The 16,362-nt window shown below is 51.4% G+C and overlaps 1 protein-coding gene across 5 annotated transcripts in view; it reads left to right on the top strand.

Annotated features, from left to right (window-relative positions):
- LOC115530789 (disks large homolog 5) overlaps window positions 1-16,362 on the top strand; it is a 36,591-nt gene that overhangs the window by 14,579 nt on the left and 5,650 nt on the right. For 4 of the 5 annotated variants that reach the window (XM_030339553.1, XM_030339551.1, XM_030339556.1 and 1 more), the window contains exons 8-28: window positions 183-413; window positions 1,739-1,923; window positions 2,330-2,455; window positions 2,730-2,862; window positions 3,264-3,391; window positions 3,495-3,670; window positions 4,112-4,215; window positions 4,769-4,861; window positions 5,750-6,811; window positions 7,161-7,287; window positions 7,498-7,654; window positions 8,203-8,348; window positions 8,732-8,815; window positions 9,319-9,478; window positions 11,190-11,352; window positions 11,743-11,876; window positions 13,014-13,184; window positions 13,554-13,743; window positions 14,616-14,764; window positions 15,165-15,335; window positions 15,827-16,023. In XM_030339553.1, the coding sequence (XP_030195413.1) occupies window positions 183-413; window positions 1,739-1,923; window positions 2,330-2,455; window positions 2,730-2,862; window positions 3,264-3,391; window positions 3,495-3,670; window positions 4,112-4,215; window positions 4,769-4,861; window positions 5,750-6,811; window positions 7,161-7,287; window positions 7,498-7,654; window positions 8,203-8,348; window positions 8,732-8,815; window positions 9,319-9,478; window positions 11,190-11,352; window positions 11,743-11,876; window positions 13,014-13,184; window positions 13,554-13,743; window positions 14,616-14,764; window positions 15,165-15,335; window positions 15,827-16,023 (4,087 nt within the window). The remainder of the gene's footprint in view (window positions 1-182; window positions 414-1,738; window positions 1,924-2,329; window positions 2,456-2,729; window positions 2,863-3,263; window positions 3,392-3,494; window positions 3,671-4,111; window positions 4,216-4,768; window positions 4,862-5,749; window positions 6,812-7,160; window positions 7,288-7,497; window positions 7,655-8,202; window positions 8,349-8,731; window positions 8,816-9,318; window positions 9,479-11,189; window positions 11,353-11,742; window positions 11,877-13,013; window positions 13,185-13,553; window positions 13,744-14,615; window positions 14,765-15,164; window positions 15,336-15,826; window positions 16,024-16,362) is intronic. The other variant, XM_030339552.1, reaches the window with a different exon arrangement.

The raw sequence follows: 16,362 nt of genomic DNA, 5'->3' as shown, positions 1-16,362 counted from the left end.
CTGCTTCGGTTTACGAAGCTCAGGTGTGAACCAGGGTGAAGTCTGCTTGAACGACTCACCAAGAAAACATCACTCAGTGTCCACCATGAAGCGCTATATAAATCAAAATCTATATTATTATTATTGTTATCATTATGGTGGGTGACGTCTTTCCGCTCTTCCTCCCCGCCGCGGCGCCACAGGAGCTGGGCTCGGCGCTGGCGGAGCGCGACCGGGCGGTGTGCGAGCGCAACGAGCTGCGGGACAAGTGCTGCCACGAGGCCAAGGACAAGTCGGAGGCCCGGGAGGAGCTGGGCCAGGCCTGCAAGGAGGCGGAGACGGCCCGGGAGGAGCGGGACGTCGCCCGCAAGGAGCGCACCGAGGCCATCGTGCAGCGCGACCAGCTGCTGCGCGAGTACTACCAGGCCCGACAGGTGAGGGGCCCCAACCCCCGGCCCCCCTCCCTGTGGGGGGTCCGACAGCCGGGCTTTGTATATTTAATATTTGATCTGAACTCGTTTATTTTATTACAGAGAGACCCTCCCTAATCCTCTTTTATCCGATCGCGTGTGGGAGTGTAATGATGTGGAGCTCTGCCCGGCGTTTGTCACTGCGTTGGAAGTGGTTAATCTATGGGTGTGTGTGTGGGGGGGGGGGCGTCGGCGTCTGGCAGGCCTGCTGCATTATGTGGGGATTTGGATGACTGTTTGTCCTGTGATGGGCGGCCCTTCAATTACCTGATGGATGTCGAACGGTTCAGGCATTAGGAAATTAGCAGTGATTTGTGGGCGAAGAGAGAGACACACGCACGCGCGCGCGCACGCACAGCTGCTTAGGAATCTAGTAAAATTTTTCCATGTAAGGGGTTATACTGGTATTACTTTAATAACTTTGGCACTTTGCAAAGTGAGAGTCTCACCAAAGGGTTACATGCAAGGCAAGTAATTTTAGCTTCGCTTCAAATGCAGAACTAATAGAAATGTGACCTAATTCACACAACTCTAATCCAGACCATGACTCTCCTGGACCCAGCAGTTTAGCCTCGTCCGTCGAGGGAAGCCTGAGTTTGATGTGGAGCTCCTCCAAATTGATTTATAGTGGTTAGCCACGGTGGGGTGAGATGGGACACTTCCGGCGTCTACTAATTAATCGGAGCCCAAATTAATGTTCACCCCATTCTGCAAAGGGACGGTCACGGTGGTTGATGAGACATGGACGATTTTGTCCTTGAAGGCGCGTTGTGATTAAAGTTACTGTAGGTAGGTTTTTAGAGTAGTTAGGAGTGCACCTCCCTCCCTCTTTCTCTGCGTTCGTCTGCCATTTGGGAAGTGGTGACCTCACAGACCTGTGAGTGACAGGCAAGCTGCAATCCCCAATCCAATCAGGGAAGAGATGACGTGACACGCCCGCCCCTGTCAGAAACGAGCCAGTATCAGTCTAAAATGGAAATTGAATCGTACAGAGGCAGGCACGGTCAACCAGAAAAGATATTCTCACAGAGCATCTAACTCACACATAGTTGACGGATGGCTCTGTCATTTCTGGTAAATTACACTCAACTAAAAGCCCTCAAATCGAAACCTACAGCACCTCTTTCAATCAAAGTTTAAGTACAAACCCGGAACGAAACAAGTATATGGGAGCCCTGATTGGAGCAAATTCAACTCTCTTTATAAAACTTCAATACATCTGCATCAACAAGAAAGCATTGGCATGTCCTGACTCTTGCCGCCCCTGTGCCTTCCCCCGGCCCCCCCAGAAACAGGACTCTGTCAGCCTGGACATGGAGCGGGCCACCAAGGAGATGGAGGTGCTGAGGAAGCAGCACGAGGCCGTGTCCCAGGAGCTGAAGGAGGCGTCGCAGGAGGCGGAGGTGGCCAAGTGCAGGCGGGACTGGGCCTTCCAGGAGCGGGACAAGATGGTGGCCGAGAGGGAGAGCATACGGTGAGCGCAGTACAGTACAGTACAGTAAATTACAGCACAGCGCTGGGGATATGCACAGCGAGCCGCCATGTTGTTTTGGGAGATCCTCGCTAATTGTTTGTCATTTTTTTCTTTCTTTTTTTGTTGGGATTAATGCAAAAACAGGTTCATATTTTGATTAGCATTGACTATTCCACTCACACTTTACTTATACAAATATATATACATTGAAGTTTCCTGAATTAAAATGGAACCTTTTGATCCAGAGAAAATACTATTGTTCATTTAATTATATCGATTTGATCTATTATACAGACACATGGCTGTGCTTCATGGTGTTTCCCATTCATAAGGATACTGGGCCTCTGTGGTATGTATCTGGTGTATTGCTAACCCCCTGCCCGTTGTGCGGTGCCCCCCTGGTCAGCACCCTGTGTGACAACCTGCGGAGGGAGCGGGACCGGGCGGTCAGCGACCTGGCCGACGCCCTGAGGAACCTGGACGACACCAGGAAGCAGAAGAACGACGCCGCGCGCGAACTCAAGGAGCTCAAGTAAGACCCGCAGCCCGCCGGCCCCGCTGCTTCTAGAGAGACGGTTCTGTAGCCTTATCACGGGGCAGGGGGGGGTGTGGTGTCTTAGGGAGCTCTGACTCCCAGCTGAAAGGTCCCGGGATTAATCCCCGATGTCCACCAGTCTGTTAAATGACAACATTGTGAATGATTGGACCGTGATGGACGGATATCTAATCGAACCGAATGAGGTTCTTAATAATCCCGGAGACCCTGACACGCGTCGGATCACTAACGAACGCCGTGGTACCTGCAGGGAGAAGGTGGAGGACCAGCTGGAGAAGGAGGCCCGCTTCCGCCAGCTGATGGCCCACAGCTCGCACGACTCGGCCATCGACACTGACTCCATGGAGTGGGAGACGGAGGTGGTGGAGTTTGAGAAGGACCGGGTACGTTCTGTTGGAGTGTACGCCCGCACAGTCGCTGAACCCCTTGAGGCAGTAACGGATGTACGGATGTGCAGAAACAAAATTACATGCTTTAGTCAACATAGTTTTCTTGTTTCCATAGTGATGTTCAAATTCATTTGAGCGTAAGGAAAGTACTTTTTGGCTGGCATTCGACTAGCATGATGACCCTTATCACGAGGAATTATTCTGCTGACCAAGGCAACAGGATATCTCCAAACCCTGTATTTTTTTTTGGACTACCATTAAGGGGGAAATCACTGCACTTTGGTTAAGTGCAGTGCAGTGTTTACAAAGCTGTCAAATCCTGCACTCCGTCTACATTTGTGCTTTTGGACATTATTAATGCATTCATTAAGTAACATTATTTTTTTTAATACTAGGATGACATGGACTTGAAAGCGCTCGGCTTTGACATCGCTGAGGGGGTGAGCGACCCGTACCTACCGGGAGACTGTGGTATATTTGTGAGCAGGGTGGACAAAGGAAGTGTTGCAGAAGGAAGACTGAGGTAAGAGCCCCCCCCCGGTCCATCTCCCACCACCCGCAAACAATCAATCCTCTCCTTCGACCTGATTGGTGAACGCCCCCCTTTGGCCCCGCGCTCTCCCCAGGGTGAATGATTGGCTGCTGAAGATTAACGACGTGGACCTAGCAAATAAGGACAGGAAGCAAGTGATCAAGGCGGTGCTAGGCGTGGAGGGGGTGATTAATATGGTGGTGCGGCGGAGGCGGTCCCTGGGCACGCGCGTCGTCACGCCCGTGCAGCTCAGCCTGGTCGGCCACAAAGGTCCGGTCACCCCATTTTATTTATGTTTCACTTTTTATATACGTTTGTTCAGATTAATCTTTTTCGGTATTAGCGTAGAGGAAACCAACAAAATGTCGATGCTACACCCAATTTCGATAGTATGTTTGGATTAATCTGTACATTAGTTGTTTGTTTGGTTGAAGTACTCTTGGATGAAATATGAAAATAACTAAATCTTAATTAAATGCAATCCACAATTGTGGCAGTGCCTCGGAAGCTCCCAGAACGTCTGCTGTTAAATAGCGGGATCATCCATGTTGTGAATTAAGTCATAGTGCTTTTGTTCTCTAACGTGTGTGTGTGTGTGTGTGTGTGTGTGTGTGTGTGTGTGTGTGTGTGTGTGTGTGTGTGTGTGTGTGTGTGTGTGTGTGTGTGTGTGTGTGTGTGTGTGTGTGTGTGTGTGTGTGTGTGTGTGTGCAGACAGCGGTATAGGTCTGGAGAGTGGTGTGTTTGTGGCTGGGATTACCCCCGGCAGCCCCGCGGCCAAGGACAGCTCTCTCACACCCGGGGATAGACTGCTAGCAGTGAGTAATGTGTTCTTTCCCAAAACAAGTCCCCTCGTTGAGCTCTGCTGCCACCTGCTGGCGTGAACGTTCATGTTGAAATCCAGACGCTCCCAGATTGCATTAGTGCTTTTATGGAGATAGTCCACTTTAGATACTTAACAACTCATCCATACTAGGTTGTCCGTAACCTCTGGCTGACCTTGTAATATTGTTTGTGATTAGTGAAAGATGGCGGACGTATACACAGTGCTGGGAGTGCAGGGATAAACAAGTGGTCAGGGGGTTAAACATACAGTTGAAAGATTCTGGGTTTGAACATAGTGTGAACATTCTACCTGAAGGCATCCCTGAGCAAGATGCCTACCCGTACCTCTATTTCCAATTTATTCCAAAATAATCTATGGAAGTCTCCGTTGTCTGATAAAACTACAGAATGGTACTCAATGTATTCTTAACCATTAGAATAAGCCCCTATTCTTACAGTAACTCTCAGGTTAGGGTTAAGAAACGGAATGCAATGGGTGTTATTATCAAACTAACTGTTTAGTTCATTTTCATGCTTTCATTGCAGATAAATGGCATCGCCGTGGACAACAAGTCTCTCTCTGACTGTGAAGCTCTGCTGAGGAGCTGTCGTGACACCCTCAGCATCTCTCTCATGAAGGTGAGCTCCCCCGCTCACACGGGGACACACAAAAGGAGTGATTTCCACATCTGCGTCTTCCCCTGGGTTTCTTCTATTTGTGGGATTTCAAACGACAAAAGGCTGAAATATTAAACAACAAAAAATGATGATTGTAAATTCCAAAGATTTCCGTTTTTACTTTGTTCTGTTGACTTTTGCAAGGAATTCATACTGAAGTAGCAGACCTCAATAGAATATCTCCATCTGATTAGTGTACAGTTTTGGCAGACTCATTTGCATGTCATTTGTCATACCAATCAGCGTCATGCAAGAGTTCTAATATGCAGTCTTGAAAGGAAAAACAGAAAAGATCTCAAGGGATGAATTGTATGGCTGTTCTTGCAATACATTATCAGTTGGCTAGCTGACTGCTGTCACCCAGCACAGATCCATTACTTGTTCCAGTGATGGCAAATCGGAATCTAAATAAGTTCCTGTTGCTAGGATACCATTATTTAGGCCTGGCTGCCGGGTGATCTGAGATTCATCACAAGCCACAGCCTCATTAAATGTTAAGGGCATGCGTTAGGGATGTCTGTATGTTTAATGTGTTTTGGTGGATCATTCTGTGAAGCCTCCCATCCAAGCCGCAGAGAGACGTGGGGCAAATAAGATTTAGCGGAGAGACGATGTATAATGCAGGCACGGCGGGATGCAGGTGCAAGTCGTTTCAGGATAACGGTTCATTCGTACCGAGCGAAAGAGTCACGTTGGGAGGGTGTTCAAACTCCAGGGGGAAAAAGTCTGAACCTGATCCCCTTTTATGTGAACTTGATGAAAGGCATTGTTCAGTGCATTGCATTGTCCCATACAGCGTTTGACATGACCTGACACCAACTGCTCCTCCTATTTGTCCCTCTTCCCCAGTTCCATCCCCACAGCTGCTCGGGCCAGAGCCTGCTGTCCGACTGCGACCGCAGCCCGGGGGGCCGGCCCCAGTCCTGTGAGATCCACGCCCGGAGCTGCCGTCACCCCAAGCACAACAACTCCACCCAGACGGACATCTACAGCCCCGACGGTCCGGTCGCAGGGCCGGACGGGCCCCGCCGAGACCCTCCGGCCGACGGCTTCCTCAGCAGCCCCCCTCCCTATCACCTCAAACCCTCCCCCAGCAGCTCCCTGCACTCCCACCCGCTGGCCCCGCGCGGGGACCCCCCGGCGGCCCCGGAGCCCCACCCAGACTACTGCTGCCGGAGGCCAGAACTCCTCCTCCACCACCACCACCACCAACATCCCCGCCGAGACCCCGCCTTCAGCCCTCCGCCTCCCGGGGACGGCCCCCCGGACCCGGCCTGTCCGGGCGGTGGCGGCGGAGGGGGGCAGAGCCCCCCCCCGACGGAGAAGCCCAGCGGGGGCACCTGGCCCAAGGTGGTGGGCGGCGGCGGGACCGGCGTGTCGGAGTTCGCCCAGCTCTCCATCTTCAAGAGGCCCAAGCCGCGGAAGTCCATCTTCGACGTGGACGCCTTCAAGAGGCCAGACACTGTGGCGGCGGCGGCGGCGGCGCCCAAGCTGGACTACCTGTCCCTGTCCCAGCAGCCGCGCCGCTCCCCGCAGAGCCCCGTGTCGGAGGGCCCGGCCCCGCCCACCCCGCCCGCCCGCAGCGACTCGTTCCGCTTCAAGCGGCGGCATCAGAACAGCTCGGCGTCGGACTCGACCATCGCCGCCGCGACGCCCCCCGCCTCTCCGGTACCGCCGCCGCCGCCGCCGCCGCCGCCGCCGGAGGAGCAGCACGGCCCGCCGGCCACCGTGCAGCGCCTCTACGGCGTAGACACTCCCACGCTGCCGCCGGACGCCAAGCCGGGCTTCCGGAGGGCCGGCGAGGGCCGCAGGCCGAAGACGGAGGAGCACGAGAGGAAGAGGTACCGGCCCGGGTCGGCGCCGGCTCTGCGGCGCAACGTGACCCCCTTGCACATCCCCATCCCCACGCAGGTAATACACCGGGGAGACGCCCTCCCCCCCCCCCGGGGCACCCAGCGGCCATCTTGGATCTAGAGACTAGCTGGGTGGAGGGGAACTGAATGCCTCATTCAGTTCCCCTCCACCCAGCTAGTCTCTAGATCCAAGATGGCCACTGGGTGAATTTGGCACGCGGGCAATACTCAGGGGGGCCCTAATGCAGTTATTTACATCTCTGGCTGCCCTGATATCGCATGCGTGCGTGTGAATCACCTCTGTTAATCTGGCCTCTCTCTCTCTCTCTCTCTCTCTCTCTGGCTCCCCCTTCCTCCCCTCCGTCTTTCCGTGTGTCTGTCTGTACGTCTGCACTCGTTATATCCAGGTTCAGAGTTTCTCTAACGACGAGCATTCCCCCGAGCCCGTGGACCTGGTGCGCTTCTCCCCCATGCGTTGCCATCGCTACAGCATGCCCTTCGTTCCCCCCGGCTACAGCAACACCATCGCCGCACGTAAGTCAACCCCGACACACGCACACACACACACACACACACACACACACACACACACACACACACACACACACACACACACACACACACACACACACACACACACACACACACACACACACACACTGTCCTAACCCACCAGGGATCTCCGTATCGCTTGTTTCCGACCCCACCAATAACACATCCAACGGACCCCCCCCCCTCTGCCAGACCCCCCACAGAGAGACCTGGCTCCGTGCCCCGCCGTCACCGCCGTGATGAGGAACCCCGTCTACACGGCCTGGAGCCACGAGGTCCAGCCCGGGAACTCCCCCCCTCCGCCCGCCCCCGGCCCCGCCCCGCCCCACCCGCTCCACCCCCTCACCAGGTGAGCTACCCCCACCGTACCCCCCCCCCCCCCCGTCCCCCGTCACACCCTCGTACCACATGCATCCACCTGTTCAACAGCGGGTCAGGCCCTCTCTCAGGTTTAATGAGGCCCGTTAATATGGAAGATAAACATATATAAACATGTTCCGCCGGCACCAACACAACTCACCAACCGACCACTTTGGAGAGAATCCTCATAATCGCACCGTGATGTTGCAAATGAGATGCAAACTCGACTCAGTTCCCCGGTGTCTTCAGCAGATGGTGGGGCGAGCCAGAGTTCCCCCTCACATGGTGTGTGTGTGTGTGTGGCTAATTAGCCCCGCAGGGGGCTGGGGGGAATTTATATTCACCCAGCGGCCATTTTGGCTCCATCTTGGTTCTAAACGCTAGCTGGGTGCGTGGAACTTAATGCAGAATTACACAGCCAAAGATGGCCATTATAACGTATGAAGACTACTGAGTGGTCGAGGCGAGATGGAGCAAAGATGGCCGCTATAGCATGTCAATCCACTGAGTTGATGGTGTGTTCCCCCTGCCTGGCAGCCCCGGCCCCCAGCACCAGAACCACCACAGCCTGGACCTCAGTCAGAAGCACAGAGACGGAGGAGACTTCCCCGAGGGCGGGCACAGCCTGCCGCCATCGCGCCCGCAACACAGCACCAACTCTCTTCCCTCCGGCGCCCGGCTAGGTACTGTGCCGCCGTGATCCCCAGCGCAAACTCCAGGATACTGTTTCTCAGTCGGACGCTGGGACGGGCATAGGAGTATACCATGCTTACGTGCAGGAGTTCAGCGCCTTTTACCTCGTTTAACAAGTGTTTAGTTGTTTAGAAACTAGGAAAGCCATTGGCCTTTTTAGAGTTGCTTTGTTCCAGAACGTCAAAGTTAATTTGAAGGTCGGCATCAAAGTTGCAATAGTTTGACCTTTGACCTTACGAGCAGCAGTTCCCCTTGTCCCAGGTCAGCGTCTCTGCCAGGTGTGGCCTCAAATCTCCTCTCCGTCAGAAACCTCTGCAGTGGCGCCGAACCCCATCTCATGTGTTGACCTTACTTTCCCTTCTTGCTTCTAAAGGTTCTTTAAGCACCGCCCAGTTCAGGACGGAGCGCATCAAGATCCCCCCCGCCCGCTACCCGCGATCCGTCGGGTCGGACAGAGGTACCGTACCCCTCCCTACACGACCGCTGATGGGTTGGTGTGACTGGGTCTCTCTCTCCCTCGTGTCATCACCCCAGTGCCTTGTTTACTATGAACTTTCAATTTTACTTACTAAAAAGCCTTTTTAACTTTCAATTTAATTTTCTATTTTTACCAGAAAGATACATGATCTGATACCAGAGAGAAAGGATAAGGGTTACTAGAATCCGGGTTGGAGTCCCAGAGAAAGTACCAAGTTCCTTTAGGTCGGGTTGGAGTCCCGACGCGGTTACCAGAGGGACTGTTGATCTGATCTTAAATACATTGCACTTTCTATTTTACTCATTTCTTTGCATATGTTTTCTTTTACTTATCTATTATTTTATTTTATTGTATGACAATGTTCATATGTGAAGCACTTTGAGTCTGCCTTGTGTATGAAAAGTGCTGTATAAATAAAGTTGCCTTGCCTTGCCTATGTGGGTGTGGGCCGTGACTGACCGGTGGGCTGTCGCCGTCTCCAGGCTCCCTGTCTCACTCGGAGTGCAGCAGCCCCACGCCCCCGCTGTCCCCCGTGCGCCTGGACACGGCGTCCTTCGCCAGCAGCCAATCACAGGGCTCCATCGCCGCCCAGGCCAGGATATCGGTCAGCCCCGCCCCCATCGGCGACAGGCGGAAGGATCGGTAGGGAGACTTGTCCGACCGGGAATAACGGACACACTCGCTCACTCACTCGCTCTCTCCTTTCCCCTTCCTTCTCCATCCCAGTGACAAACCATTGCGAGGGAACACACACACACACGCACACGCACACGCACACACGCACACACACCCCCCCCCCCCCCCCCCCATCCATCCATCCATCCATCCATCATTCACTTGTCCTCCCTTCACCCCACTCTGTCTACCCCGGACCGGCAGCCCCATGTCTCTTCCCTCTTGCGTCGTCTTTCCTCGGATTAGATCTGTCTCGCAAAGCGTCGACCTCCAGACTCCTAAGCCCGCGCTAGTCTCTTTAAGGAGCCTCGGGACCTATGATTGGTTGGTGGGGCCCAGAGAGAGCGAGGCACGTCTTATGGATGCCTGACACGCTCCGTCTGCAGAACGCCCTAAAATATGTCTGCAGATTGGCCTCTTTAGGGGCCGTCTAATCGACCCTGTTGATGAATCACAATGGCTGTGTTTTTTTTGGGGGGTTTCTATTTTCTTTACTGGTGTCCTTTTGTATTCTGCCTCGTACTTTCCTCTCCTGTGCTGGTTTATTTCCGAATGCTGTTGAATCGTGCATGATTGCATGACTTTCAGCCTAAAAATGTTCTTGGCTCGTGAACGGCCAACTCCTACACATCTAATGTCCTTGGGGGGGGGGGGGGGGGGGGGAGACACAGCGTCTTCTGATTTTGGCTGAATTTCCAATTCTAATCCCTTCCCCGAGGTCTGTAGTTGTTTTTTTAAAGCAACAGATTTTTGGGCTAAGAATACAGCAGTGTAATTATTCATTTGTTATCTCAAATTGCAGATCACTTCGTGTTATTAGCCGCCGATGACTCCGATAAGTAATCTAAGCCCATTGATTATTTAATTGGGTCGCTTAAGTTAAGAATCTGTGATATTCAAATCAAGAATTATTCAGCTCCAAATACCCATTAGTTCCCTTGAATAATGGATTCCATCAACTGTTCTAAACTTTTCCTCGCTCTGGTAACCATGGAAACCCGCGGTCGGAATAGTACAGGGACCCAGGCATGGTTCCCACCTGAGGTCGCTCTCAACAAGGTTACTAACATGTTTTCCGACGCTCTCTTTCTCTCCGCCTCTGTGTGTTTGTTTGTTTCTATGTGTGTGTCTCTCTCTCTCTCTCTCTCTCTCTCTCTCTCTCTCTCTCTCTCTCTCTCTCTCTCTCTCTCTCTCTCTCTCTCTCTCTCTCTCTCTCTCTCTCTCTCTCTCTCTCTCTCTCTCTCTCTCTCTCTCTCTCTCTCTCTCTCTCTCTCTCTCTCTCTCTCTCTCTCTCTCTCTCTCTCTCTCTCTCTCTCTCTCTCTCTCTCTCTCTCTCTCTCTCTCTCTCTCTCTCTCTCTCTCTCTCAAGAAATTTAATTCAAAGGACTTAATTGGCATGGACTTATGGTTGCACTGCAAAAGAACAAAAATGAAAATAAGATCAAACATAATAATAAGCAAACAGTAATAATAGCACAACATTTTTAACAATTGTAAACAATCGCCTTCAGCAGAATATAATGTAAATGTGTACACACTGAAAAAGTGTTAGATAATGAGGTAATGGTCGGATAGGGCTGAGCCTAGGAGACTAGGCCTATCTCCCATGTCACTCGCTCTTTCTTTCCCTCCTTATGACTCTCTCTCTCTGACGTCTCTCCCTGTGCACTCCCTGAAGGCCTTACCTGGAAGACCCTCGCAACGTGATGGTACAGAAGGGGGCGGAGCCACTGGGCATCTCCATCGTGAGTGGTGAGAGCGGGGGCGTGTTCGTCTCCAAGGTGACCGCCGGCAGCATCGCCCACCAGGCCAGACTGGAGTACGGAGATCAACTCCTGGAGGTAAGGGGACGGCTCTCGGCTCAACTGCCCACCTCAAGTTCAGCTCTGGTTTCCTCTCCTTTGTTACGTCATTGTTACTATTCATCTTTTACGTTAAATTAATTAAATGTTGATTATAATGTATTATATTAATAGATATATCCAGTTAAAATAATATTAAATATTTATTAAATTTTGTATATTTTGTAGATTGTATATTAACTTATGATTTAGGTTTTTTCATTTTCTTTATGGGCACTTTTATTTTGTATTCACTATTATCTTATGATATATATAATTCTCCCTTTGTTCAAATTTTCATACACTTGATCATTCATTTATGGAATGCTCCCTTGATCGTTCTATCTTTATTAAATGATGTATTTCTATGGGCATTATTCTTCATTTCAGTTCAACGGGATCAACCTGCGCAACGCCAACGAGCAGCAGGCGCGGCTGGTGATTGGCCAGCAGTGTGACACGGTGACCGTCCTGGCCCAGTACAACCCCCACATGGTGCAACTGGGGAACGGCTCGCACTCCGGGTAACCCCCACTCCACTGTCACTGTCCTCATATCATCACCCCTCTGTAATGTCTGAACCAGTGACTCCACTGTCACTGTCCTCATATCATCACCCCTCTGTAATGTCTAAACCAGTGACTCCACTGTCACTGTCGTCATATCATCACCCCTCTGTAATGTCTAAACCAGTGACTCCACTGTCACTGTCGTCATATCATCACCCCTCTGTAATGTCTAAACCAGTGACTCCACTGTCATCATATCATCACCCCCCTGTTATGTCTTAACCAGTGACTCCACTGTCACTGTCATCATATCATCACCCCTCTGTAATGTCTGAACCAGTGACTCCACTGTCACTGTCGTCATATCATCACCCCTCTGTAATGTCTAAACCAGTGACTCCACTGTCACTGTCGTCATATCATCACCCCTCTGTAATGTCTTAACCAGTGACTCCACTGTCATCATATCATCACCCCCCTGTTATGTCTTAACCAGTGACTCCACTGTCACTGTCATCATATCATCACCCCTCTGTAATGTCTTAACCAGTGACTCCACTGTCACTGTCGTCATATCATCACCCCTCTGTAATGTCTGAACCAGTGACTCCACTGTCACTGTCGTCATATCATCACCCCTCTGTAATGTCTAAACCAGTGTTCCTGAAATTGGGGTAGGGGTTGCAGGGGTACTTTGACATTTTTAGATAACGGGGTGAAACAAGGAAAACAGAGAAAATAGACACCTCAACCCCCCCCCCCCCCCCCCCCCCGCCAAACAGGAACTGATGCGATTAGCCTAATATCAATACCTTCCCCCCTGAAATGTGTTGTGAAGTAGTGTTAATCGAATTCAAACCGACATCGCGATGTAATAGCAAAATGTAATTCAATTCGCAAAGACTGCGACAGCTAATAATAAATTGCTTGTTAATTGAATAATACAGAACATAAGGAACTTAAAAAAAAAAAATCGCCTACTAAATCGCAATCGCAATATTGGTCGACGCAATCGCAATTCGATTATTCCCCAAAATCGTTCAGCCCTGGAGGATAAAGGGGCACTGAGCTGAAACAACCTCTTCAAAGGGGTACACCAACGAGTCAGTCTAAGCAACGGCCTCCCCCCCCATGTGAACCGCCCCTCCCCAGCTCCTGCCTGGGCTCCATCAGCAACCAGGCCACGCCCGACGACAGCAGCGCCGGCAGCCCCGACGACGACCAGTCGGCCGTGGACACGCTGAGCGAGCCGGAGGACGAGGGCACCATCACGCCCCCCTCCAGGCAGACCACCCCCGCCACCAGCCCCAGCAGCTCCTTCAGGTGCCCCCCCCCCCCCCCCCCCCACGTCGGCCGAGTTTCACGATTCACACCGTAGCATGTTGTACCAGTTGATATTTGGATTAGCTATAATGCTCAAAGCACATGCTCGTGTTTGGACGGATGCAGAATTACAGTTTCTAGAATTTTCCCCTTCTCGGGGAGTCCATTACCAATCAGGTCATAATAGACTGCCAAGCTATGTTCACGCTCCATTAACAACATTATATAAAAAGGAAATGTGAAGCACGTCCTTCGGGTTATTTAACTCATGTCCGACGTTCCACAATGAAACCCTAGCACGTGTGCCGACGTATCTGTCGATAAAACGCCTTCTGGTTCTGACGGGGATCCATTGATTCATCATTCAAGGCTACCAGGCTCCGCCTCCCGCCACGCCCCCACGCCCTCTCGGCTGGTCCGGCTCAAGAGGACCCCCCATGTGGAGCTGGGGGTGCAGATCTGTGGGGGGAACCTCTGCGGCATCTACGTGGAGAGCCTGGACGAGGACAGCCCGGCCAGGGTGCCGGAGGGGCTGCTCCCCGGGGACCTGATAGTGGAGGTAACCTCGCAGTCACGTGCATGACGCGCGGCAGAAACGTCCAGCAGGCGACTTGACGACAGTAAAGATGAATCAGCGATCAGCGGCTTTAATCGTGCCGTCAACGGATCGAGGGTTATATGTGATCGGCATGAAAGCCGTCTTGTCTTTTATATAGGCACGCGTGTGTCTGTATGTATGTGTATATATATACTCCTGAAGTTCAAAGTTCAAAAGCTTTATTTGTCCAACATGTAACCATACTAGAAAATTGTCTTTGATTGACGGCAGTCTGTTCTCTACTTGTGTGTATGTGGTACTTGTGTAAGAAGTATGTTTTGTGTGTGTATTGCCTTGGGTATGAAGGATTCATAAGGATCATTTTTAAGGTTCATCACAGGAGATTATGACGCACACCATTGGGTTTTATATGGAAAGGATGGGTGGTTCTCCCTTAAAGAAAGATGTGACACTTATTGGCACATTTTTATTTATAAAGCCCTGTCTGGGTAGCTCCCCCATTATTTGAGATGGGTTTTTTCAGACCCGCTCCACTGACATGCTCATGCTTTATGTTCCTGAAAGCCCAGTCTGAGCTTGGAAAGACAGCTTTTAGCTTCAGTGCCCCTGACTCCTGGAACAACTTACAGCAACAAATTAAAATGAATACCTTCATATCCTTTAACCAATTTCGACATATTATCTTAAAACCCAGAAGGCAGGACATGAAAAGCGAAGTGGCTGTGCAATTCCACCCTTGCGCAATCGATACTCAAACAACAACACGAATAAACTATTCTGCAGCAGTAAAGCCTAGATCATATGTAAAGCAAATGCTAGCATTGTGAACAGGCCGTGACGGTGTGTGCGCCTGATGTGTTCTTGTCCCGCAGTTCAACGGCGTCAGCATGAAGAACAAGACGGTGGAGGAGGCGTACCTGGAGCTGCTGAAGCCAGGCGAGACGGTCACCTTCAAAGTGCAGCACCTGGCCGAGGACCTGACCCTAATCAAAGAGTTCCCCGGGGACGGGTTCTTCATACGGTACAGCGACACAACAGCAGCAACAGAGCCACCCAAGGCCTCTACCTTGTCTGCCCCAGACCCCGATTAATAACCTTTAACAACTAGTTTAACAACTGCGGCTTGTGGCTCAGGTGGTAGAGCGGGGCAGCTGGTAACAACGAGGTTGCTTGTTCGATCCCCGGGCTCCTCCTAGCTGAGTGTCGTGGTGTCCATAAGCAAGGCACCTAACCCTAAACTGCTCCCGACGAGCTGGCTGTCGCCTTGCATGGCTTGACGCTTCCGTCGGTGTGTGAATGTGTGCATGAAATGGTTGAATGTCAGGCAATATTGTAAAGTGCTTTGGGTGGCCACTGGTTGCAAAAAAAAGCACTACATAAATGCAGTCCATTTACAGTTCACCATCACCGTTTGTCTTCAGAGCACTTTACGACCGCGTGGCGGACGGGGAGCAGGAGCTGAGCTTCAAGAAGGACGACATCCTGTATGTGGAGGACACGCTGCCCAACGGCAACTTTGGCTACTGGATGGCCTGGCAGCTGGACGAGCACGCACGCAAGCTGGAGAAGGGCCAGGTGCCGTCCAAATACATGTGAGTGTTAGTGTAGCCGGGTTAAAGCAGCGCTTTACCAGGACTGACATCAGATCAGGCCATCCAGGACTACAGGCAGTAGACTACTGCTGCTGGGCTGTTGCAACAATCAAATTTCTCCTATGGGGGATTAATAAAGTTGTATCATACGGAGGATTTATGATGAAGATGTTGATGATGATGATGATGGTGAAACCCAATAGCAATCTCTATGATTGTATTTGGATTTTTTGCAAACTTTAATGGAGGCAAAAACTGGGATACGGAGGGCTTATCAAGGAAAATGAGACGACTAGGACGTCAGTTTAAAGCTAATAAAAATCTGTATTACAGAGATGCGTTTGAGGGCAGGAATGAGGCAAAGAATATTACACGTCAATTTTATACACCATATCCTCGTAGAAATGTAATGTGTAGTTTACCAAGTTTCTAGTTGATCTTCCTCCGACTCCCCCACCTCAAACCCGTCGCCTCTCCCCCTCTCCCAACAGGGTGGACCAGGAGTTTTACCGGAGGCACGGGGGCCCCGACACCAAGGACGAGAACGGCGCCGGCAAGAGCCTGTCGGCCGCCGCCCGCCGCTCCTTCTTCCGGCGGCGGCTCAAGCACAAGCGCAGCGGCTCCAAGGACGGCAAGGACCTGGCCGCCCTGGAGGCCTTCAGCACCGACTCCCTGCCCGTCACGGAAGGTCAGGCTCCCCCTGCTTGTGTGTGCGGGGTTAGCCTGGTTGTAGCTCGAAGGCTGATGCTTAGCTAAGTTAGTTTTCGTTGACGATATGAGGAGTGGTTGTGTGGTAGGAAACTTTTTAAGTTATTTTTCAGGATCAAATGCAATTTAGGTGATTGATAGGTTGATTGATGTTTGAATGTAAGCCAATTATCTCTGACAGCGCTGAGGTAAACTTTATAGACACTAAATGAAAGCGAGATTGTATATGAAAGCGAGCATGGCAACCATTTGATGTTGGGCGCTGTGAGTGAGCAAATCATCAACGCTGCGATAAAGTACATGAGGATTAGAACAGATC

Source organism: Gadus morhua, chromosome 18 (genome assembly GCF_902167405.1).
Source record: "Gadus morhua chromosome 18, gadMor3.0, whole genome shotgun sequence".
In the NCBI taxonomy this organism is placed as follows: Eukaryota; Metazoa; Chordata; class Actinopteri; order Gadiformes; family Gadidae; genus Gadus; species Gadus morhua.
The sequence above is the reverse complement of the archived record's forward strand: the minus strand, read 5'-3'. Positions and strand labels throughout refer to the sequence as shown.